General features: G+C 42.8%; 1 protein-coding gene across 2 annotated transcripts in view; it reads left to right on the top strand.

The window, feature by feature from the left end:
- LOC110488609 (A disintegrin and metalloproteinase with thrombospondin motifs 2) overlaps positions 1–25651 on the top strand; it is a 205281-nt gene that overhangs the window by 81594 nt on the left and 98036 nt on the right. For both annotated transcript variants that reach the window (XM_036942741.2, XM_036942740.2), the window contains exon 3: positions 540–714. In XM_036942741.2, the coding sequence (XP_036798636.2) occupies positions 540–714 (175 nt within the window). The remainder of the gene's footprint in view (positions 1–539; positions 715–25651) is intronic.

Below are 25651 nucleotides of genomic sequence, written 5' to 3'. Positions count from 1 at the left end.
TTATTTTTTTTCCAATGGGACATTTGAATGCTATTTGCTATTTCCTGAATATTGCGGTAATATTTCTGGAATGGTTGGAAAGCTTAGATTCTCCATTTGTTAAGGGAATCACTGTTATTTACCCCCATCCCAAGGTTATGATGGGGAGAAAAAAGCTGTATTCCTAAATTGTTTAACCTGTAGCCAAGCCACTAAAATGTGACTAGACTAAAAGGCATTTTAAAAGATGGACTAAAACTGAATTTATAATTGATGCCAAAATTAACACTGTCTCCATCTCCATCTCTCTCTTCAATTATTGTGAGGCTGTGGCCTATCCCCTGCTCCCCACACCCAGGAGAGGAGAAGAGAGGTTTTAGCCAGTTACATGGATTTAATAGGCTTTTAGCTGGGGGAAAGTTTTCAAGAAAATGGGATGAGTGGGCGAGATCCCAAACCGGGCTTAATATGTTTTTATGTCCTTATTATTATGCATTGTACTAAAATAGAATAACTGACAAACTCTCTCTACTTCTCTCCTCTCTCTTGCTCTCTCCCAGGCTGGTATGATCAGGACAGAAGAGGAGGAGTTCTTCATCGAGCCGGTGGAGAGGGGGAATGGAGTGATGGGGGAGGAGGAGGAGGGAGGAGGAGGGCGTCAACACATCGTCTACCGATCCTCCTCTGTGAAGAAAATGCCCGTCAGCGGCCTCGCGGCAGACTACCACTCTAGAGGTCTGTGATTGGTTACTTACTTACTGCTTTCCAATATGTCATATACCTACTGTATACTCAACCACAGACTAGCACTTCAAACTGGGTTTGTACAGTACATGGTTGTGTTTATGTGTGCGCTTGTATGGATTCTGTGTGCAAATGACAGAGCAATATAATTCTCAGCGATGTATGGTTCATGTTGGGGTGTTAGGAAATGTGAAATTCCAGTTTTCACAAGCTCCTTTGTTGCAGTAAGTAAGCATTTCACAGTAAGGTTGTTATACACCTGCTGTATTCGGCACATATGACAAATAAAGTTTGATTTTGATTTGATTTGATTTAGCTAGGGCTGTGACGATACCAGCATTGCAATTTTTCTTCCCATGGCAAAAAATGATAACATGATGCAGACCAAACTCATTGGTCCTTTAAAAACCCGCTGGATATAAAATATTGTGTGCTATAGCTTGGACAATAAATTAAAGTGACTCTGGATGACAACATAATGATGTTTGTTTCCAACATTAGGGCTGTTTTCCTAAAGAAGTTAAATCCTCCTTGTGTTTTATTTCCTTTCCACGATACTAACATGTATCGTGATACTGGTATCGCCCCGACCCTAGTAGGAGCTACTAGCAATTATGACCCCGTTCCTGAAAGGTAAGACTTTCATGAACACGTAGGCCCCTACGTGTTTTCTGTTTCCCTCTACAATGCTCACCAGCCGCTTAGGAGACGAGAAGGGACTGTGACAAAACCACAATCGATATTAATGCAGATCTTCTTTACACACATACAATTACTACCTGATGAGCGTCCCTGAGGTTTCCCTGAACATTCCAATACTTTTCGGATGCATTTCAGTCAGTTAGTCTACTGATGCAAATACACATTTTGACACCTTTCCCATAGACTTTTCAAGAAATTAGTCAGGAAGCCCACAATTGGGCAGCACGCGCAGCAAATATCAAACAGCTGATTGTTGAGTTGTGGCTGTCAATGAACAGTAGGCAGCAGCTAAAAGGCATTTTGCAATATTTCAAAATACAACTGCGGGAAAAACAGTTTGGAGGAGTCAATGTAACTGGAAAGTTAGTGTACTATAATATCCTCCTTATATTGAACAATCTGTCTCCACTCTTTTCTTTGCCTATGCTATTGGTTTCATTTAAGACAGGGTTGTTCATTTTTATTAGCCTTTAATTTCAGTCATTTGTGTGGTGTTAAAAAATATTATTCTAATGTCTCCAGTCATGTAAAATAATTTTCAAAGACCCGGAATGTTCTGAAACTGGTGACTCCCCTGGATGGAGGTCTTGGGCTTCTGTTCTGTGATAAGAGAAGTGGCTGTCCAATCACCATGATTGATTTGGCACCTTGAGGTCAATCAATCATGACCTCAGCCAAGAAAGGGGTGTGTTATTGTTCAGCCAATCAGCATAGCAGCTTAAAGAGACAGGAGCCAAGATTTTGCTCTTGGTTTGATCGATGCCTAGAAAATGTAGGAAGAATGTTTTTGGCTTGTGGCGAGATTGACAGAATTTCAGTGGTAAGCACAATGAATATTATCAGCACAGATGCACAGCGTAATTCTGTTCAGCAGTGGGAAGGAAACGCCATACCTGGCACACACATCCTACATCAGCTGGTGAGCTGCTGGGGAGCAACCGATGAGTGTGGGCAGACAGACTCTGCTCCGGCTCCACCTCTGATTATAGACATCGTGCAGGTGATTCTCTTGCCTCCACATAGCTAACCTGTCACCGCCAGCCTTTTAGTTAGCTACCCTTCGCCTGGTTAATAAACACAAGCTGCTTTACAAAATGTTAAACAATCGAAGCATTGAGTTTAATAGTAAAACAACAGTCTAGCTATGCTCTTCTGTGAGTATAGAAAAGTACTCTTTGACTTTGTAGTCTTGCTTAACCCTCCCACTTTCCCAACTGCATTTCATAGGCAGGTTCTGTAGCCATCGTAGCCTAGTCTCTCTCTTTTCCTCTGAGAAAACAGCTTGATTCAAGGCTTTACCATTGAAAAGATATGAACCATAATACCAGCGATATGTTTTGTGCATTGGCAACCCGCATTTGACATTAATAAAGCACTACCGTAGGCCGTTTTAATACTAGGTTACATGCGGACCGGGTCGCACTTTATTTGGATAGTCTGGATTTTCCATACTACCAACTAACTATCTGTTGATAAGCAACTGCTTGCTAAGGTTACAGTTAGAGTTAGGTTTAGATTAAGGGTTAAGGTTAGGGCTAGGGTTAGGATAAAAGCCAATGTATGCTTGATTCGGTAATGTGTTCCAGAGGCTCTGTACGGAGCAATTGTGGAGCCTCCGGAGGCTTGCGGAGGCCAAATCGAGCTCTGTAAGGCGATGCCGTGTACCTCCCAAGTTTTCTAACAATGCGGAGGGCTATGCATAACTCTGTATAGCTCCACATTGACATGATTGGTTGACAGTAGGTGGGGGCAGTACATCCTGTATAAACACAAGCTCGCTTCCTTGACAACTTCCTTGACAACAAACATGGACAACTTTTAAGAAAGGCTATCAGAACAAGTTCACAAATAAAACACTTCTTTATGATACATCGAATAGACATGAAAATGAGTTTGAACTCCTGGAAAGAGATGTAATGGGGATAGATGTGGTAAAGAGGTTAATGGAATGCATACCACGGGGGATGCGACACCTGATTCAGTAATGTTACCTCATTAGCTAGCTATAGCTAAAAACCTGGAGTGGGTTCAGCGGGATGCAACGTTTTGGAATGTTCAGATAGAAATATGCTATGTAGAACAAACATGCCTCTCTGACTTGTTGAATAAGGATTAACGTCTGCTCTATTCATGGAATTTCTATCCGCAATGTTCAATAATAGTTTGCAACTGAACGTGGCCTATATGCAAACATTTATTGGCACAGAAATAAAGGAAAAGTGACAGCAGACAATGTGTTACTAAATTCCTCTTGCCACTACACTATATCTGACTGGGTAAATAACTTTATTTTGAGTTAATGTGGACCCAGTGCTCAGACTTGAGCACTTGGACCAGGACTCGGACTTCAGCCATAGAGACTCGTGACTCGACACATGACTCGACCTTTGGTGACTCGGACGTGGACTTGAGCACAGGGAACTTGGGACTCGATTTGGACTCGAGGTTTAGTGACTCGACTACATCACTGAGCGAAACAGTCATTAGCTCCCGTTCAAAGTCATTATCCCCATTCTACTTTTGGACATCTGTGGAAGGTTGATAGCAATGGCAATGACATGACCAAGTTATGGAGGTGCAACCAATACTACTTTTCCAATACTTTGAGGCACCATCTCTTCTCTTGTGTTTGTGTCTGTTTGTTTTGTATGTAATATGTGCAATATATAATATATATGCTGAATTCAGTGACCTATAAAAAAATGTAAATGCTAAAAGTATCAATGTTTTGTCTCTCTCTGTTTTCAAAATGTTCTCAACTCTGGGTTGTCCTGGTGCAGCCAAACCCCCCCTAAGGGAGGCCAGTTTGGATTTGGCTTCACACCAATCAAATCTCTTCCTAAGGAAAACATACAATTCCAAAAAATGTCTGTTTCTGGTCTGCTTGTGTTGATGTCCTGCAGTAGCTAGTTTACTAAATCGCCCATGGATGGAGATGGGGATTTGGATTTGTGGTTTTGACTTGTATTAATATTATTATGACCGCAATTCTGATCTAACCAACCATAACTTAATATGTTGTGCCACTGGCATGAGATGATTGAAGTTCAATATGTAGCCAATTAGGCTAATGTTAACTACCTAGCTAGCTATCTAAACTGGTTCATTGTTGCCCATGCGAGGAAGTTAGTCTAGCAAGCATTTTAGCTAGTTAGCCTATGACAACAAAGGTTGCAATGTATGACAGATCCATAGGACGTTTTACCAACATGAAGGAGAGGAGGATGGCATTGGAGTTCAACTAGTCTGCAAGTAGGGTGAGTCAACATGTTTTGTTTTACTTGCGCACATGCGCATGCACGCACGCATGCACGCACGCACACACACACACGAACACACACACACACACACACACACACACACACACACACACACACACACACACACACACACACACACACGCATCCTTAGTCACAACTCTATGCTGAAACCCTTACATCACATGACCCAAAGGGGCGGGATCCCTGCCACTTCCTCACTTTCCAACCAAGGTGCATGAATTGAGGAGCAAACTGAGGTAGCGAGCAGATTCAGAAACACTTGGAAGACAAATGGAATTAAATAAAAAAAGCTTATATTTTGCAAATAATAGAGGCAACACGTTTTCGGCTTTTGGCCTTCATATGGAAGCCCTGAAGAAGGCCAAAAGCCGAAATGCGTTGGTTATACTTTTAGCATTAAATAGACCATTTGTCCTCCAAGTGTTCCTGAATCTCCTCTCTACCGAGTACACACTGCACATCGCTGCACTGTCTGAGAAACAGCGCCAAGTGCACCAGTCTCACTACCACCTTGGTCTGTCCTGTAGAATCACATCAGATGTAAAGTCTCCTGTTTAAGGGACCTGCATGGTTCTGGTACCGGTTCCGACTGTCATTTTCGATTATAAATCGATCTGTGGACACCGTAGATCTAAATGGTATGTCCCTCCTACCTTTTTAATGGGGGGGCAGGTAGCCTAATGGGTTGAGTGTTAGATCAGTAACCGAAAGGTTGCTAGATCAAATCCCAGAGCTGACCAGATAATAATCTGTCGTTCTGCCCCTGAACAAGGCAGTTAACCTGTTTCTAGGCCATCTTTGTAAATAATAATTTGTCCTTAACTGACTTGCCTAGTTAATCGAAGGTAAAATAAAAATGTCATTTGCTCCTCTGACTATCTATCAACTCCCGGCTGAACCCTTCATCACTGACAAAGCAATCCTTACATTGTAGCGAAGCAGCAGAGTGTGGTTTTATAACTCTAGCACTTTCAGAGATTGATTTGTAGCCAACTTCATCAAAGTAATCTAAAACAATTTAGGCAAAAAGCAAGTTCCTAACGAGTTCAGCAAGCCATGCTCGAGCTCTGTGTGACCACAGCGGTGGGGGCAGAGGTTTTGATCAAGAGAGTCTTTTAGAAATATGCACATTTTCTTTAATGCAAACAAATACAAAATACGTATTTTACAGTTATAAGGAAGGTGAAATCTTAGTCGTTTTATAAATTGATTTCATATATTCATATTTTTTAAATAATTTTTGTACTGTGTACTTGAGCTTATGTCTTCAAAAGTTACTACACCTCAGCAATTTGTAATTATTTTTACCAGAAAGTTTAGATTTGTTCCTTTCTTGCAGCATTAGTAGTTGTTGTTTATGGCCCACTCATGATAAATAATCACCTTTGGGGATTATGTAGATTATGTTTTAGATCACATTTAGTTACATTTAACTGTTTAATGGATTTATTCTACAACAATACATCCAGAATTGACAATCTGCATGTGAAATATAGATCTATAGGTGTATTTCTGTGGTGTGAGTGAGCCCAGTTCAGGTGAGGAGGATTTTGGGGAAAAAGCCCTGTGGTGGTCCATCTGTCTGTGCATGTCTCAGTCCCCTGAACAAAACAGCACTGCACATCACACATGCGCACGCACACACACACACACACACACACACACACACACACACACACACACGACTCCCCTGGACCAAAACATTGCACACCACACCACTCTCCCCCAGACAGCTCCGACTGGACACTGTCCTGATGTTACCCACAGATAGAATGAGGGATGGGGGGAAAGATACAAAGAAGGAGAAAGAGGAATGAAACAAAAGAGTGTGAGAGAATAAGGAGTCAAAGGCGAATAAGAAAATGGGAGGTGAGGGAAAGCACAGAAGATTGTTACGTCACAAATGGAGGAGAGGCGGAGAGACAGATCAGGGAAAATGAAGAGGTCGGGAAGAAACAGTCCAAATATAGACAGAAAAGAGAGAGAGGGAGATAGAGATGAGACAGGTAGAGAGAGATATATGATCCTCTGTCTGCCTGGTGAAATGAAGGTAATCCAGAGTTTTCCAACAGCAGTGATTAATTGATGAATGTGCCACATCAATAATACAGCTTGCTCTCTCCACTTAGGACATTGATTCACACCTTTTCCACAGCTTATGGTGTGAAAAACCAATCAGTCTCCTTCCCTCTCTCTCTCTCTCTCTCTCTGTCAGCTACGGAACAAAAGGCTAAATTTAGCTGGCCAATACACTGACTGTCTGAGTCCAGGAAATTAATTAATAAGTCATTTATTAATCGGCAGGTCGTAAAGTAGACCTTGTCCAGCAGATCTGAATAAATGATTGATTGATTATAAATGAATACATTAAAATGTCCCTTACTTATCAGCGTACAGTGTCAGGATGGAGAGACGGTGGGACGGACATGAGGTGAGAAGTAAGTAAAAGGGAAAGATACCAGGCAGGTCATCCATGATACAAGTGAGTATGAGATGTCCACCCGTGTCTGAGGACGTCGGGAGATGACGTGGAAACCAGCCACTAGGGGCAACACTGAGCACTGTTACCTTCAAGTAGGTATCGGTTTTGCGAGGGCATTGTGGATGGGGATGGCAGATGGGTGTAAGCATCTGGTTCAAAAGGTTCAAATCCAGTGATAGAAAGTTTATTTTTACTATTTTAGTTTTAATCCTATCCCAAACCTTAACCCTTACCTTAACCATTCTGAGTTAAAACATGAATCATTCAGAGATAATGCCTAACCCTAACCTTAACCCTTACCTTTACCATTCTGAGTTAAAACATGAATCATTCAGAGATAATGCCGAAACCTAACCCTAACCTTACAACATTTGGAGTTAATGACTAAACAGAACCTTAAACACTTAGACATTTGACATTTGAGAAACATGGATGAACATCTTATGTGAGACTGTGAGAGCTGGTAGAAAGAAAAATACACACACTCTTCATCTAAGGGCACAAGGCGAGACCCAAATGCAGACACAGGAGGCAGAGGATATTTATTATAACAAATGGAGTAGGCAAAGGCAGGTCGGGGACAGGCGAGAGTTCATAAACCAGGTCTGAGTCCAAAAACAGTACCGATAGGCAGTCTCAAGGTCAGGCCAGGCAGGGGTAAGAAACCAGATCTGAGTCCAAAAACAGTACAAGGGGATAGGCAGGCTAGTAGTCAGAACAGGCAGAGTGGTCAGGGAGGAGGGTGCGGAGTCAGGACAGTCAAAGGTCGAAACCAGGAGGACTAGAAACAAACAGAGACTGGGAAAAATAGGAGCAAGGAAAACCGTTGGTTGACTTGGCAAGCAAGACGAACTGGCACAGAGAGACAGGAAACACAGGGATATATACAATATACACTGGGGATAATGAGCGACACCTGGAGGGGGTGGAGACAATCACAAGGACAGGTGACCAGATCAGGGTGTGACACTTCATTACAAACACACAGTTTCAGAAAGCAACACTGTGTGTGTGTGTGTGTGTGTGTGTGTGTGTGTGTGTGTGTGCGCGCCAGGTGACAGTGGGTGGTGGTCTTTGTTACTCTACTAGTTGTCTCCTTCCTGAGATCTTAACTCGGCGTTCCTATGGAAACTCACACACTTGTTCTCTCTGTCTCTCTTTCTCTCCTTTCTTTGTTATCAGAAGTTATGGAGTAGACTGTTCAGAATAGACTGATCGAATGTGTGTGCACACACACACCTGCCAGCTTCAAACAAAAAGAGAGCACCAGTAATGAGCAAAGGTCTCAATCACACACCAGTGTTAATTCTGGCATACTTTTTTTTAGTCTAGTCTTACACATTTTGACTAAAACATAATTGAGTCTTGGTCACATTTTTGTCATTTGAATAATGATTTAGTGTAGTTATAGTTAAAATGATGAAACGGTGAGCCATTTTATTCAACTAAATGCCCTTTAATTTTAGTCACTTCCCATTTGTATTGCCTCGTTCACTTATCATCAACATAAATCACTGACTTCTATGTACACAAACATATATAGCCATGTCATACCAAATTATTTTTCCTGCATAATATTCTGTTCTCTTCGCAACAGCAGAAATCTGACAAACATATATTAGAATACAGTATATAGGAATTATCTCCCATATAAATTCCTAATTTAGCCAGTGCTAGGGTAAAATCACTGAGGACGCCAAGACAAGCCAGGAAAAAAGCCATATTACAACCTGTGTTGTGATAATTGCATAGTTTGCTCTATAACCCATTCGTTCGTATCAAATCAAAATAATTGCATTTGTCACCGAATACAACAAAATACAGCAACCTTATTTGAAATGCTTTACTTACAAGCCAACAATGCAGTTCAAGAAATAGAGTTAAGAAAATATTTACATTAAAAATTTAATTAAATGTAACAAGGATAATGTGCGGGGGTACAGGTTATTCGAGGTAATTTGTACATGTAGGTAGGGGTAAAGTGACTATGCATAGATAATAAACAGCGAGTAGCAGCAGTGTAAAAATATGCCACGTGATATACAATAAGGCCGGTGACCACAAAAAAGACAACAGTCACACAGTGGCGGAATAAATTCAACTACATATACGTTTGTTTCATCACAAAACCGGGGAGAGCAACCTCTGCCCGGTGAAGTCCACAAAGCAAATATTCCATGTAACAAACAGTTACATCACCTGCAGCGTGGTCAAGCAAGTTCATGTTTTTGACGGTTTACTCAGCAACTACTGATTTAGAACCACAGAGTTACCGCAAGTCAAAATAAAAACAACAGGAGCACTGCCTCCACTATTCCAGCACCATTTCAACTTAAACGTTTAAACATAATCAAATCAACAAGGCTATGTAGGTCAGTTCATTAATACACTGAAAACAAATTGAAAGATACCACAAACTATCTAGTCCAATCAATGTTGCTAAACATCATGTGGCTGTCCATGGGACTGATTTATGTGTGCGTGTGTGTCTGCGTGTGTGTGCATAAGCATGTGCGTGCGCACATGCGCAAATACAGTAAAACAAAACATGTTGACTCACCCTACTTGTAGACTAGTTGAACTCCAATGCCATCCTCCTCTATTTTTCATGTTGGCAAAACGGTCTATGGCTCTGTCATACAGTACACTTTTTTTGTCGTCATAGGCTACCTAGCAAAAATGCTTGCTAACCTAACTTCCTCGCATGGGCAACAATGAACCAGTTAAGCTAGCTAGCTAGCTAGTTAATGTGAGCCTACTACGCTACATTTTGAACTTCAATATTCTCAGGTCAGTGGCACAACATATTAATTTATGGTTAGATCAGAATAACTGTCATTATCATTGGCCCGTACAGAGAATTAAGTCAAAAGCACAAATCAAAATCCCCATCTCTATCCATGGCATAGGAATGGCCGGATTTAGCAAGCTAGCTACTGCAGGACATCAACACAAGCAAACCGGAAACAGACACATTTTTTGGAAATGTAAGATTTTCTTAGGAAAGGATTTGATTTGCAGAGCAAAGAGCAGAGATGGTGCCTCAAAGAATTGGAAAAGTAGTATTGGTTGCACCTCCATCACTTGGTCGTGTCATTGCCATTGCTATCAACCTTCCACAGATGCCCCAGTCACATTGCTGTCCAAAAATAGAATGGGGATAGTGACTTTGAACGGGAGCTAATGACTGTTTCGCTTAGTGATGTAGTTATGTCACTAACCCTCGAGTCTGAATCGAGTCACGAGTCTAGTCACAAGTCTCTGTGGCTGAAGTCCGAGTCCCAGTGCTTGACTCCTGGTCCAAGTGCTCAAGTCTGAGTCACTGGGTCCACATTAACTCAGGTATAGTGTAGTGGCAAGAGGAATTTACTAATAAATTGTTTGCTATCCCTTTTCCGTTCAGTTGCAAAACATTCTTGAGCTTTGAGGATAGAAATTCCACAAATAGAGCAGACGTTATTCCTTATTCAACAAGTCAGAGAGGCATGTTTGTTCTACATAGCATGGTTCTATCTGAACATTCCGAAACGTTGCGTCCTGCTGAACCCACTCCGGGTAGTGGCAGTGATCCCTTCCCTTTGGGTCAGGTGATGTAAGGGTTTTAGTATAGAGTTGTGACTAAGCAAGGATGTGTGTGTGTGTGTGTGTGTGTGTGTGTGTGTGTGTGTGTGTGTGTGTGTGTGTGTGTGTGTGTGGCAACGTGCATGCCCTGCCCACCTGAGGATCAGTCTTTTTCAGCCGTCTATTTCCCGTGTTTGAGAGGTGCCAAATCCACTTGTCACTTATATCTCACGAGATTGATTGCTTTCATTTTACTCCTGCGACTCTTTCATACTCTTGCTTGTGCCTGTCATTTTTTCCCATTAACGTTATGAACGCGGAAATGTTTGTAATGACCTGTCAATCATACCCCAGTAATGGCTGAAATGGGCTCAATGGAATACATTGTCTTCCCGTTGCATCTATAGGAACACCAAACGCCCAGTCTGGGATTTAACGCATCGTCTCAACACTTACATCACAAGAAAGAGAAGAAAGAGAACTTTAACTTGATGGGTGTTCATTTTTTTGTGGAATTTTTTAAAAAAAATCGTAATTTAATACAGTTGAAATGTTTACAAATTAGGTGAGCTGAAATGAAAGCAACTTCCAAAATTGAATACTCGTATTATTATGTCTTATATACTTATATTATGTCTGATCTCGCAAACAATGTAAACTATGATTAGACAGGTGTAATCTAGAGCCAAGCCTGTTGATTTTTGATCCGAGGTTATCCTGCTATTGACACACTTGTCGAATTATCCAACAGAACTTGACAACAACAGTAATTAATGAGACAGTCTAGACAGTGCAGGTGGGTGCAGGTAGGCCTAGACAGAGCAAGTTTTTAATGGGTGCAGCCAATGTTCCCTCAAAAAAAAATGAGGTCCTGAGAAAATTCCAGTTCTGCTGAGCACAAACTTGAACGTTGTAAAAATTCTGTGCAACTTCCAGCATGCTCTTACTGTGAACACTGAGGCTGCATCCACTTTAAGTGGACACAGCTCTGATTGGTTATAGCGCACAGGTTTGAGTAGACTGGAGTGTGGGCCTGAGTCATGCCTGTCAATGCAATAGAATCCTACTCCAATGCGCTTTGCCTACAAGAAAATCTCTTTCACATTTAGTTTTTCACATTAAATCTTTCTTAGTTCGTTTTGTTTCGGTATATTACATTAAAAGTGGCTAATATTGCATTGATTCGGTAACAATTCCCACAGCAGAGCGAAGCGTCGATAGTGTTAGAGGGAACATTGTTTGCAGCCCAGTTCCACTCCTTTATGTTAATTTATTCATATACAGTACCAGTCAAAGGTTTGGACACACTTACTCTTTCCAGGGTTTTTCTTCATTTGTACTTTTTTCCACATTCCTTAATAATAGTGCAGACATCAAAACTATAAAATAACACATATGTTGTCATGTAGTAACCAGAAATATATTTTACATTTGAGATTCTTCAAAGTTTGCCTTGATGACAGATTGGCACGCTATTGGCATTATCACAACCAGCTTCACCTGGAATACTTTTCCAACAGTCTTGAAGGAGTTCCCATACAGTATATGCTGAGAACCTGTTGGCTGCTTGTCCGTCACTCTGCGGTGCAACTCATCCCAAACCATCTCAATTGGGTTGAGGTCGGGCGATTGTCCTTTGCATGATGGTCCCAAGGGAACATTCTCTGTGGGACCTTTTTATAGTTCCCGGTTTGACCCTGAGGTCGTTTTTAGGATGTTCTTAGGACGTAGTGTCATGGCCCCCTAGAGGTTTTTGTCACGTGATGGTCCCCGTTGTCCCAAATTATTATAAGTAAAGTAATTAAACGGTATCGGGGTTTTATGGTAAGTGGTATGCTGTTCATCTAAAATAGTGTTAAAATATGTAATCAATGACAATATAATTACTGCTAGTGCTAACTTTCCAATATGACCCCATCTGAGATTTGGCGTATGCTGAACTTTTTGCTGCACCACAAAGTCTGTAGAAGTTCAGAAGTCCGTCACACATTCATTACCTATGATACATCTCTGCACTTAGCAAAAGAGTGCCATCTGCACTGTTATTTTAGTTGTCCGTTGACAATTTTCATTCATTTACTTCTTTCAGCAATTTGAGTTTGGATTTTCAGTATAGTTGTCTAATGTTGGTGGGGCATATTATTTTTTTTTAATTTTACTCTCGAATCACCAGCGATGTGTTTGAGACCACCTAAAGCGAGACTAATTCAAGACCGGAGCAAATCGAGACAGAGTCAAGACCGAGACCACAAAATTAGTCCAATTCAAGACATGATTGTAATTTTGTCAAATCAGCACCATAATAAGAGTTCAAAATGTCCAGTATTTCTGTTTTCATATTTCAGAACAACATATGGATTCTGTAGACATTCAGAATATTAAAACAAATGCATGCTGAGGGAAAATAGAACCACTCTACAAATTATTACTAACTCAAACACAGTGGGGAACAAAGGGCCTTCTATGCCTTCAGAGAAGGGCTAAGGATTTATAAAATAATGATTATAATAATAATGATAACTTTATTATTTTCAATTATGTTCTGGAGTGGCGATTTTAGCATGTACATCTTGGTTGGGCAAAAATATATATTTTTAATGCATTCCAGCAAAGCCAATACACTACACAACACTATTCAGTACATTAATTGCACTATAACAGTGACAAACGGTTCCCAAAAACTGTTAGGGCCTACATAAAGCTGTCCCAACAGCAGAGCTTTCTTTTCAGCACCATGGGGTGAATCCTTACCACAGCTACACCTGGCTATCAGCAGAGCCTTATCTGGCAGCAAAACAGTTCATTAGCCTCATTTACTGTCTTTTTAAAAAACATAGTTGATATGGCTGACTTGCTTAAACAAATGTGGTTCTACTGACAATTGAGATTTACAAACTATGGCATAAGGTAATGATGAGCGGATAAGAGGCAATCCGTAATTTCGATTAAGACAATAATGAGCGAGCTAGTACGGACGTTGTCAATATCTGTTCAACACTTTCGAAATGTACAGCGACAGAATTCAGAACATAGGCCATTCTTGCGGTATTCTCCCTGTACACCTTGTCAGAACCGTACGATACATAAAGGGGGCATATAAGCAAATAATGAAAGCTCTACAATACTCTATGATTATATTTCTCTTAAACAGGCTATAGGCTACATGTGCACCACCAAGTCAGAACAGTAGGCTAAGTTATGAGGGGGAAAGGGACCAAATTATTAGGGTGAGGCACATGGGCTACTAACAACTTACTACACAACATACACTTAGTATTACTTTCCTAGCTACAGTATACATATCTCCCTGGCATATTACATCATTTATGCAGCAGCGTACAATATATTTTTGCACTCACCTTGTTGTGCTGTGCTCACTTTAACAGAAAAGGTGGCACACGGTGGTCCTTCTTGTGGACACATTTTATCATCAAACTTTGTGATCAAAGTCTGACATTCTCTGTATTTATGGTGCTTTCAAGACAACTGGGAACTCGTAAAAAAAACTGTGGTTGAATCATGATGTCAATGATCTCCAGGTTGGAGTTCCCGACTTGGAATTCTGAGTTGAATGACCATTCAAAATGTATTTTCCCAGACAGAGCTCATTTGTTTCCCAAGTTCCCAATTGTTTTGAACCCACTTAAGTCTGAGATTTCCCAGTTCTTAGATTCCAGTTGTTTTGAATGATGCAGAAGTCATGCTGGATTGACTGCATGGCCAATGTATTCAACCTTTTCTAGCCCATGGTGTGTTGCGAGTGAATGTTTATCTTTTTCAACTTGGAAAAGCCAGACTTGAACCACACAACCTCTACACTGAATAGCAGAATAGTGATTACTTTTCAAAGCTTGCAGTTAGCCACTGATTTCTTCTAAACCACTAATTGTAGAATTTGTGATTTCCAACTTGTTGTGTAAGGTTTATGTCCAATGGCCGATGAGAACCAATACGTTTTATCTGTAATTGTTCTTCATATGACAACGATTGAAAAGGATTTGCCAGTAGATTTTTGACTTGATTCATGATTATGAGTGCTTTCTAGCTAATATTTTGAAAGTATGATGTTGACATGATCAGTCCAATCAAAGCTATGGTATTTTATCTGTTGCCAATGACTTTAAGCCTTCGTGGATGGGCACTTCTAATGTAAATCTATGGCAGCACCAAAGGGGATTGAGTTTTTGAGCTCTCCCCGTAGAATTTGCAATGACGTAGTGCCCCCATGAGTGACAGAACACTGAGCCAAACACAGCACAACTAGAGAACATTACCAACCCCTATGCTCTATATTTTCTGCTGGCTGCCCCAACACCACAGAAAGCACTGAGATAGGCTGAAACGCATGCATTTTTGAGCTGCATGTTTGTGTGTGGCTTTAAACAAAATGTTTTACATTCTTTGGAAACAGATATGTGGCACTTATTAATGCCACAATAACTTGCAAAACAGGCACAACAAAAATAATGATATGTACAGTTGAAGTCGGAAGTTTACATAAACCTTAACCAATTACATTTAAACTCAGTTTTTCACAATTCCTGACATTTAATCCGAGTAAAAATTGACTGTCTTAAGGTCAGTTAGGATCACCTCTTTATTTTGAGAATGTGAAATGTCAGAATAATAGTAGAGAGAATGATTTATTTAAGCTTTTATTTCTTTCATCACATTCCCAGTGGGTCAGAAGTTTACATACACTCAATTAGTAATTAGTAGCGTCGCCTTTAAATTGGTTAACTTGGGTCAAACATTTCGGGTAGCCTTCCACAAGCTTCCCACAATATGTTGGGTGAATTTTGGCCCTTTCGTCCTGACAGAGCTGGTGTAACTGAGTCAGGTTTGTAGGCCTCCTTGCTCACACATGCTTTTTCAGTCCTGCCCACAATTTTTCTATAGGATTGAGGTCAGGGCTTTGTGATGGCCTCTCCAATACCTTGACTTTGTTGTCCTTAAGCCATTTTGCCACAACTTTGGAAGTATGCTTGGGGTCATTGTCCATTTGGAAGACCCATTTGTGACCAAGCTTTAACTTCCTGACTGATGTCTTGAGATGTTGCTTCAATATATCCACATAATTGTCCTTCCTCATGATGCCATCTATTTTGTGAAGTGCACCAGTCCCTCCTGCAGCAAAGCACCCCCACAACATGATGCTGCCACCCCCGTGCTTCAAGGTTGGGATGGTGTTCTTCGGCTTGCAAGCCTCCCCCTTTTTCCTCCAAACATAACGATGGTCATTCTGGCCAAGCAGTTCTATTTTTGTTTCATCAGACCAGAGGACATTTCTCCAAAAAGTATGATCTTTGTCCCCATGTGCAGTTGCAAACCATAGTCTGGCTTTTTTATGGCGGTTTTGGAGCAGTGGCTTGCTGAGCGGCCTTTCAGGTTATGTCGATATAGGACTTGTTTTACTCTGGATATAGATCATTTTCTACCTGTTTCCTCCAGCATCTTCACTCTGGATATAGATCATTTTCTACCTGTTTCCTCCAGCATCTTCACAAGGTCCTTTGCTGTTGTTCTGGTGTTGATTAGCACTTTTTGCACCAAAGTATGTTCATCTCTAGGACACAGAATGCATCTCCTTCCTGAGCGGTATGACGGCTGTGTGGTCCCATGGTGTTTATACTTGCGTACTATTGTTTGTACAGAATCAAATAAATTCTCTGTAATTATTATTAAGTGATTAAACTGATCATGTAAATATAATTAACTAGGAAGTCGGGGCACAAAGGAAAATCTTCAGATTACAAAGTTATAATTTTCCTAATATAACTCTTCATATATTTTAATATCTGATCGATTAGTCTTCTAATTAATTAATTAATTAATCTTTACCTCACGTTAGTCTCATTCCAAATTTCGTAAAATGGTGGTTATCTGCACGAACCCAGCCTTTACTATGAATCATCCATACATCAATTGTCTTAATCATTTATTTACTAACTAACTAAATAATCACAGAAATGCATAAACAAACAACACAGTAGATATGGTTACAAGGAAATGATAGGGAAGGTTCCCTTGTGGGCTAAGCTGATATGGCGGCTTGGCGGACAAAGGCAAGTGGGTGTGGACTGAAAGGCAGGAAAGAACAGAAGGAGTCGCTACACAGTTGATAATTATATTAATTGAAATGCTATTCCTATGCACATGAATGCTCACTCATTCGGGAATAATTTCAATCAATGTATATATTCACACCCAGTGTGTCGTCGTGATCTCTGTTGGAATCGTCAGTCCTTCTGTTGGAAAGTTCATCCGAGCGTCTCTCTGCTTCCCTGAAGTCTTTCTTGGTTAGAATGGATACTTCAGAGTACCATTCAGACATGTTCTTATAAAATAGATGTTTTGGCAGTTGTCGGCACTCTTAGCTTATACTGAGGTTTTTGTGGTCTGAACTCAACCTGTGCCCCCATGGTGTCCATCGAGATACACGTGATCTGAAGAGGAATTCTTCAGGAGCAGGTTTTATTCGTAACAGTAGATGAGGGCTGTCCCATGAACCAGATCATGTCTGTGCTCATGGGGGCGGGCCAAGGACTTAGTTAAACTTTAAAGGGAACATTACATCATTTCACAAATAGTTTAATCTTTACTCATACATTTTACACAATAATTAGACGCAAAACCTCATAACAGAGGCACAGAGTTATGGTAATGTGGCTGTAATGTATTCATCAATAAGTGCATCGATGTCGTCGTCCCCACAGTGACTGTACGTACATATCCCAACCAGAAGCCATGGATTACAGGCAACATCTGCATTGAGCTAAAGGCTAGAGCTGTCACTTTTAAAGAACAGAAGACTAATCTGGACGCTTATAAGAATTCCCGCTATGCCTCCAGACGATCCATCAAACAAGCAAAGCGTCAATACAGGATTAAGATTGAATCCTACTACACCGGCTCTGAGGCTCATCAGGTGTGGCAGGGCTTGAAAACTATTACGCACTACAAAGGGAAACCCAGACGCGAGCTACCCAGTTATGTGAGCCTACCAGAAGAGCTAAATGCCTTTGATGCTCGCTTCGAGGCAAGCAACACTGAAGCATGCACAAGAGCACCAGCTCTTCTGGATAACTGTGTGATAACGCTCTCAGTAGCCAATGTGAACAAAACCTTTAAACAGGTCAACAGTCACAAGGCCGCTGGGCCAGACGGATTACCAGGATGAGTACTCAAAGCCTGCGCGGACAAATTGTCAAGTGTCTTCACTGACATTTTCAACCTCTCCCTGTCCGAGTCTGTAATACCTCATGTTTCAAGCAGACCACCATAGTCCCTGTACCCAAGGAAGTGAAGGTAACCTGCCTAAATGATTACCACCCCGTGGCACTCACGTCGGTAGCCATGAAGTGCTTTGAAAGGCTGGTCATGGCTCACATCAACAGCATCCTCCCGGACACCCTAGTTCCACTCCAAATCACATACCGCCCCAACAGATCCACAGATGACGCAATCTCAATCGCACTCCACACCACCCTTTCTCACCAGGACAAAAGGAACACCTATGCGAGAATGCTGATCATCAACTACAGCTCAGCGTTCAACACCATAGTGTCCACGAAGCTCATCACTAAGCTAAGGACTCTGGGACTAAACACCTCCCTTTGCAACTGGATCCTGGACTTCCTGACATGCCACCCCCAGGTGGTAACAGTAGACAACAATACGTCTGCCATGCTGATCTTTAACACTGGGGCCCCTCAGGGGTGTGTACTTAGTCCCCTCGTGTATTCCCTATTCACCAACGACTGCATGGCCAAACACGACTCCAACACCGTCATGAAGTTTGCAGACTACAAAAGTGGTTGGCCTGATCACCGACGATGATGAGACAGCCTATAGAGAGGATGTCAGAGAACTGGTAGTGTGGTGCCAGGACAACAACCTCTCTGGTCTAGGACCAAAAGACTCCTCAACAGCTTCTACCCCCAAGCCATTAGACTGCTAAACAATTAATGCTAATCACGGTTTGTTTGTTACCTATGCATAGTCACTCTGCCTCCAACCTGCATGTACATACTGTATTACCTCAACTAGCCTGTACCCCTTCACACTGACTTAGTACCGGTGCCCCCTGTAAATAGCCTCGTTATTGTTATTCGTATTGTGCTACTTTTTATTATTACTTTTTTTTGCCTACTTGGTAAATATTTTCTTCTTGAACTGCATTGTTGATTAAGGTCTTGTAAGTAAGCATTTCACAGTAAAGTCTACACTTGTTGGATTCGGCAAATAAAGTTTGATTTGATATTATTTGCTTTGCTGATAATGGGCCTCTGTACGCCTATGTAGATATTCCATTAAAAAATCTGCCGTTCCCAGCTACAATAGTCATTTACAACATTAACAACGTCTACAATGTATTTCTGATACATTTGATGTTATTTTAATGGACGAAAAATGTGCTTTTCTTTCAAAAAACAAGGACATTTATAAGTGACCCCAACATTTTGAACGGTAGTGTTTGTGAATACATGATAACAATCACGGAGAAATCAGATTATCTCGAGAGACAATCAAGGCGAAACAACATGGTTGTGGACGGAATTTCAGAATCTCCACATAAGACCTTCACGGAATCAGAGGACAAAGTGAGGGAAATGATCTCAGAGAAACTGAAGATGGACCACTTGAAGATTGAGGTGGAGTGCACCCACAGTACTGGAAAACCCACCACCGGCCCAGGTGACAAGGCCAGGCCGATAGTGGTGAAGTTCCTGAGGGTCAAGGACAAGGTAGCTGTTCTAGAAAGAGCCAAGAACTTGATAGGAACATATACCTTCCTCAACGAGGACTATCCTGAAGCTGTGTGCCAGAAGAGGAAAGAACTGATCCCACCCATGAAAGCTGCGTAAGGACATTGCTTACATCCGTTATAACAGGCTCATTGTCCACCCTCCCTCCCAAAAGCCTGGAAGGGATGAGAGAGCCAAGCCTATGGGTTCTTAGCTTCAAACCAGCAAACACACACACACTTACACACACAAACTGATTAATGAAGTGCTGAATGTATATATTTTTTTCATCTTGCTTTGTTTGCTCTTTTCTATTTGAAGTCTATCTCTGAAAATCACCCATATTAATATATGTAGCCTTAGAAATAAGGTTTATGAAATCTGTAACTTGCTAACATCAGAAAACATTAATAGATTAGCCATTTTGGAGACTCAGTTAGATAATTAATTTGATGAAACAGCAGTAGCAAGACAAGGATATAACATCTGTTATGTAAATATGCAGAGCCATATCCCTGTAATGCTTAGAGAAGCTCTTATGTCAAGTGTTATTGAAGTGTTGTCATTGCAGGTTCACCTGGCACATCTAAATCCTTTTCTTTTGGGGTGTTGATATAGGCCACCAAGTGCTCACAGTCAGTATCTAAATAATATGTGTGAAATGCTTGATAGTGTATGTGATGTAAACAGAGGGGTCTACTTTCTTGAAGACCTGAATTAGCTGTCCGCTCAAGAGGAAGCTTCTCACTGTAACCAGTGCCTGCTATCTGGTTCAGGTTATTAATAAACCTACCAGGGTGTTTACAACCACTACAAGAACAAGGTCATCTACATGTATTGATTACATTTGTACTAATACTCTAGAACTTTGTCCTAGAGCTGTATACGTACCTATTGGATGCAATGATCACAATATAGTGGCTATATCCAGGAAGGCCAAAGTTCCAAAAGCTGGGCCTAAAATAGTATCTAAGAGATCATACAAAAGATTTAGCTGTGACTCTTATGTGGATGATGTTAAACATATTTGTTGTTCTGATGTGATTAATAAGCAGCATCCAGATGCTGCACTTGATAAATGTATGAAATTGCTTCTTCCAATTATTGATTAACATGCACCTGTTAATTAAGAAACTGACTGTTAGAATTGTTAAGGCTCATTGGATTGATGAGGAATTTGAAAACTGTATCATTGAAAGAGATGGGGTAAAGGGAGTGGCTAATAAGTCTGGCTGCACATCTGACTGGCTGACTTACTGCAAATTGAGAAATGATGTAACTAAACTCAACAAAATGAAGAAATTGTATTATGAAGCCAAGATCAATGACATAAAGTACTTTAAATTAAATTATGGGCAGAAAGACAAATTCAACTCCATCTTTCATCAAATCAGATGGCTTATTCATAACAAAAACATTTGATGTTGCCAATTATGTTAATAATACTTCATTGGCAAAGTGGGCAAACTTAGGGAGGAAATGCAAACAATGAACAGTGAGCCATCGTACTTATATATATAAAAATGAATAATGAAGGAAACGTGTTGCAAGTTTGAATTTTGTAAAGGATGGGAGAGGATGAAAAATTACTGTTATCGATCAATAATGACAAACCTCCTGGCATTGACAACTTAGATGGACACATCTACCTGTCATATCTTTAACCTTAGCCTAGAGGAAAGTCTTTGTCCTCGGGCCTGGAGGGAGGCCAAAGTCATTCCGCTACCAAAGAGTGGCAAAGCGACATTTACTGGTTCCAACATTATACACATCAGCCTGCTGCCAGCTCTTACCAAACTTTTGGCAAAAATTGTGTTTGAACAAATACGATGCTACTTCTCTGTAAACGAATGAACAACAGACTCTCAACATGTTTATAGAAAAGGGCACTCAACATGTACTGCACTGACACAAATTACTGATGATTGGTTAAAATAAATAGATAATAAGAAGATTGTGGGAGCTGTACTGTTAGATTTCAGTGAAGCCTTTGATATTATTGACCATGAAAACGTATGTATGCTGATGATTCAACCATATACGCATCAGCAACAGCTAATAAAAAATGTAAAAACCTTAACAAAGAGTTAAAGTCTGTTTTGGAATGGGTGGTCAGTAATAAACTGGTCATGAACAGCTCTAAAACTGAGAGCATTGTACTTGGTACAAGTTCTAGACCTCAGCTGAATCTGGTGATGAATGGTGTGGCTGTTGAACAAGTTGAGGAGACTAAATTACTTAGTGTTACCTTAGATTGTAAACTGTCATGGTCAAAACATAATAGATTCAATGGTTGTAAAGATGAGGAGAGGTCTGTCTGTAATAAAGAGATGCGCTGCTTTTTTGACACAACACTCCACAATTAAAGTCTTGCTGGCTCAAGTTTTATATTATCTTGATTATTGTCCAGGCATATGGTCAAGTGCTGCAAAGAAAGACCTAGTTAAGCTACATACTGGCCCAGAACAGAGCGGCACATCTTCATTGTAATCTGAGTGCTAATATTAATACTATGCATGCCAGTCTCTCTTGGCGAAGAGTTGAGAAAAGACTGACAGTGTCACATGTATGTACTAACATGTATGTGTAACTGATATATGCACAAGCATACTACATTTTAATGTTTTTAAATGTATGAACATTTTATAAAGTCTTTTGTCTGTCTTTTTCATTATATGTCGGACCCCAGTAAGACTAGCTGTCTCTATTGGCGTCAGCTATGGAGATCATGTAAAGGGTGCGTAAAAGGTGGCAGGGAAGTCAGAAGCAGGAGAGCAGGACTTGGTAATAGGTGAAGGTCTGCGCTGGCTTTCACTCGCAGCAAGGCCCGCTGGAGCTGAACATGGGTGGCGCCCCAAGTCTCCTCCGCGTGCCTGAACCAGTCGTCCACCTCAGGAGCCTGACTCTGATGCCAAGGCACCAGAACCGGCTGGTACCCCAGTACGCACTGGAAGGGGGAGAGGTTAGTGGAGGAGTGGCGGTGCGAATTCTGAGACATCTCGGCCCAGGGCACGAACGCTGCCCACTCCCCGGCCAATCCTGGCAATACGACCACAGAAACCTACCCACATGCTGGTTCACTCTAATCACCTGCCCATTACTCTCAGGATGAAACCCTGAGGTAAGGCTGATCGAGACCCCTAGACGTTCCATGAACGCCTTCCAGACCCTCGAAGTGAACTGGGGACCTCGATCAGACACTACATCCTCAGGCACCCCGTAGTGCCGGAAGATGTGCGTAAACAAGGCCTCGGCAGTCTGTAGGGCCGTAGGGAGACCGGGCAGAGGGAGGAGACGGCAGGACTTAGAGAACCCGATCCACAACGACCAGGATCGTGGTGTTTCCCTGTGAGGGGGGAGGTCGGTAAGAAAATCCACCGAAAGGTGCGACCAAGGACGCTGTGGAACTGGTAAGGGGTGTAGCTTCCCTCTGGGCAGGTGCCTAGGAACCTTACACTGGGCGCACACCAAATAGGAGGAAACATAAACCCTCACGTGCTTGGCCAAGGTAGGCCACCAGTACTTCCCAACCAAACAGCGCACCATCCGACCGATCCCAGGATGACCAGAGGAGGGTGACGTGTGGGCCCAATAGATAAACCGGTCATGGACAGCAGACGGAACATACAGACGCCCAGCTGGACGATGGAGGGGAGCCGGCTCTGCACGTAACGCCTGATCAATGTCTGCGTCCAGCTTCCACACTACCGGCGCCACCAGGCAGGATGCCGGGAGTACGGGAGTGGGATCCATGAGCCGCTCCTATGTGTCATACAGACGTGACAGTGCGTCTGCTTTCACATTTTGGGAACCCGGTCTGTAGGAAAGGGAAAAAACAAAATGGGTGAAAAACATGGCCCACCTTGCCTGGCGAGGGTTCAGCCTTCTCGCTGCCCAGATGTACTCCAGATTGCGGTGGTCAGTCCAGATGAGAAAAGATTGTTTAGCCCCTTCAGGCCAATGTCTCCACGCCTTCCGAGCCTTGACAACAGCCAACAGCTCCCTGTCCCCCACGTCATAGTTTCGCTCCGCCGGGCTGAGCTTCTTCGAGAAGAAGGCACAGGGGCGGAGCTTCGGTGGTGTACCCGAGCATTGAGAGAGCACGGCTCCAATTCCAGCCTCGGACACGTCCACCTCCACTATGAACGCCAAAGAGGGATCCGGATGGGCCAGCACGGGAGCCGAGGTAAACAGAGCCCTCAGGTGACCAAAAGCCCTGTCCGCCTCAGCCGACTACTGCAAACGCACCGGGTCTCCCTTCAGCAGTGAGGTAATGGGAGCCGCTACCTGACCAAAACCCCGGATAAACCTCCGGTAGTAATTGGCAAACCCTAGGAACCGCTGCACTTCCTTTACTGTGGTGGGAGTCTGCCAATTACGCACGGCTGAAATGCGTTCACTCTCCATCTCCACCCCCGAGGTGGAACTGCGATACCCTAGGAAGGAGACGGACTGCTGGAAGAACAGGCATTTCTCAGCCTTGACGTACAGGTCATGCTCCAACAGTCGACCAAGCACCCTGCACACCAGCGACACATGCTCGGCGCGTGTAGCGGGGTATATCAGAATGTCATCAATATACACCACTACACCCTGCCCGTGCAGGTCCCTGAAAATCTAGTCTACAAAGGCTTGGAAGACTGATGGAGCATTCGTCAACCCTTACGGCATGACGAGGTACTCATAATGCCCTGAGGTCGTACTGAACACCGTCTTCCACTCGTCTCCCTCCCGGATACGCACCAAGTTGTAAGCACTCCTGAGATCTAGTTTGGTGAAGAAGCGCGCCCCATGCATTGACTCAATCGCCGTGGTGATAAGAGGTAGCGGGTAACTGTACCTCACCTGGATCTGATTTTGTCCTCGGTAGTCAATACACGGGCCCAGACCTCCCTCCTTCGTCTCCACAATAAAGAAACTCGAGGAGGCGGGTGAAGTGGAGGAGCAAATGTACCCCTGACGCAGAGATTCAGAGACATATGTTTCCATAGCCTCCGTCTCCGCCTGTGAGAGGGGATACATGTGACTCCTGGGAAGTGCAGCGTCTACCAGGAGATTTATAGCACAATCGCCCCGTCGATGGGGTGGTAATTGAGTCGCCTTCTTTTTAGAGAAGGCAAGAGCCAAATCGGCATATTCAGGGGGAATGTGCACTATGGAGACCTGGTCTGGACTTTCCACCGTAGTAGCACCAACAGAAACCCCTAATCACCTCCCCGAGCACTCTGTCGACCACCCCGTGAGAGCCCTCCGTTGCCAAGAAACAGTGGGGTCATGACAAGCTAACCAGGGTAGGCCTAGCACCACGGGAAACGCAGGAGAGTCAATGAGGAAGAGACTAATTCTCTCCTTGTGACCCCCCTGTGTCACCATACCCAGAGGAGCGGTGGCCTCCCTAATCAACCCTGACCCTAATGGTCGACTGTCTAAGGCGTGAACGGGGAAGGGCACAGCCACGGGAACAATGGGGATCCCTAAACTAAGGGCGAACCATCTGTCTATAAAATTCCCTGCTGCGCCTGAATCGAAAAGCGCTTTTTGCTGGGAATGCGGGGAAAACTCAGGGAAATAAACATACAAAAACATGTGTGCGACAGAGGGCTTTGGGTGAGAAGGGTGCCAGCTCACCTGGGATGACGCCAGAGTGCCCTGCCTGCTGGCTCGATCCCCAGAGGAACCAACCTGGCACCGACCGGCAGTGTGACCTCTGTGGCCAGAAGTGGAGGGTGAAATCCTCGAAATGGTCCAGCGCCGCATCTCCTTCTCCCCACATGGCGTTGGCCCACTCCAAGGCTTTCCCAGAAAGGCACAAGATGAGGGCGGACACCTTCTCACGACCTGAAGGAGCCGGGTGGACAGTTGCCAGGTATACAGGCGAGTAATGGAGACCCTGGTTGTGCTGGTGGAGGCGCTGGAGGAACTCCCTGTCTCACCCACCGGTCCATAGTTTGGACAACGCGGTCGATGGCGGCGCCGAGATGGTGGAGCATCGCCGCATGCTCCCGGACGCACTCCTCCACCCCTATTCCAGGGGCACCTGCTCCTGCTGACTCCATATAGTTGGTGTGGGATTCTGTAAGGGGTGCGTAATCGGTGGCAGGGAAGTAAGACGCAGGAGAGCAGAACTTGGAAATAGCCGGAGCAGTTTAATAGCA

The sequence above is a fragment of the Oncorhynchus mykiss genome, chromosome 14, assembly GCF_057628025.1.
Source record: "Oncorhynchus mykiss isolate SJ-2025 chromosome 14, ASM5762802v1, whole genome shotgun sequence".
Lineage (NCBI taxonomy): Eukaryota > Metazoa > Chordata > Actinopteri > Salmoniformes > Salmonidae > Oncorhynchus > Oncorhynchus mykiss.
Note: the sequence above shows the minus strand (reverse complement) of the source record. Positions and strands in the feature narration are given on the sequence as shown.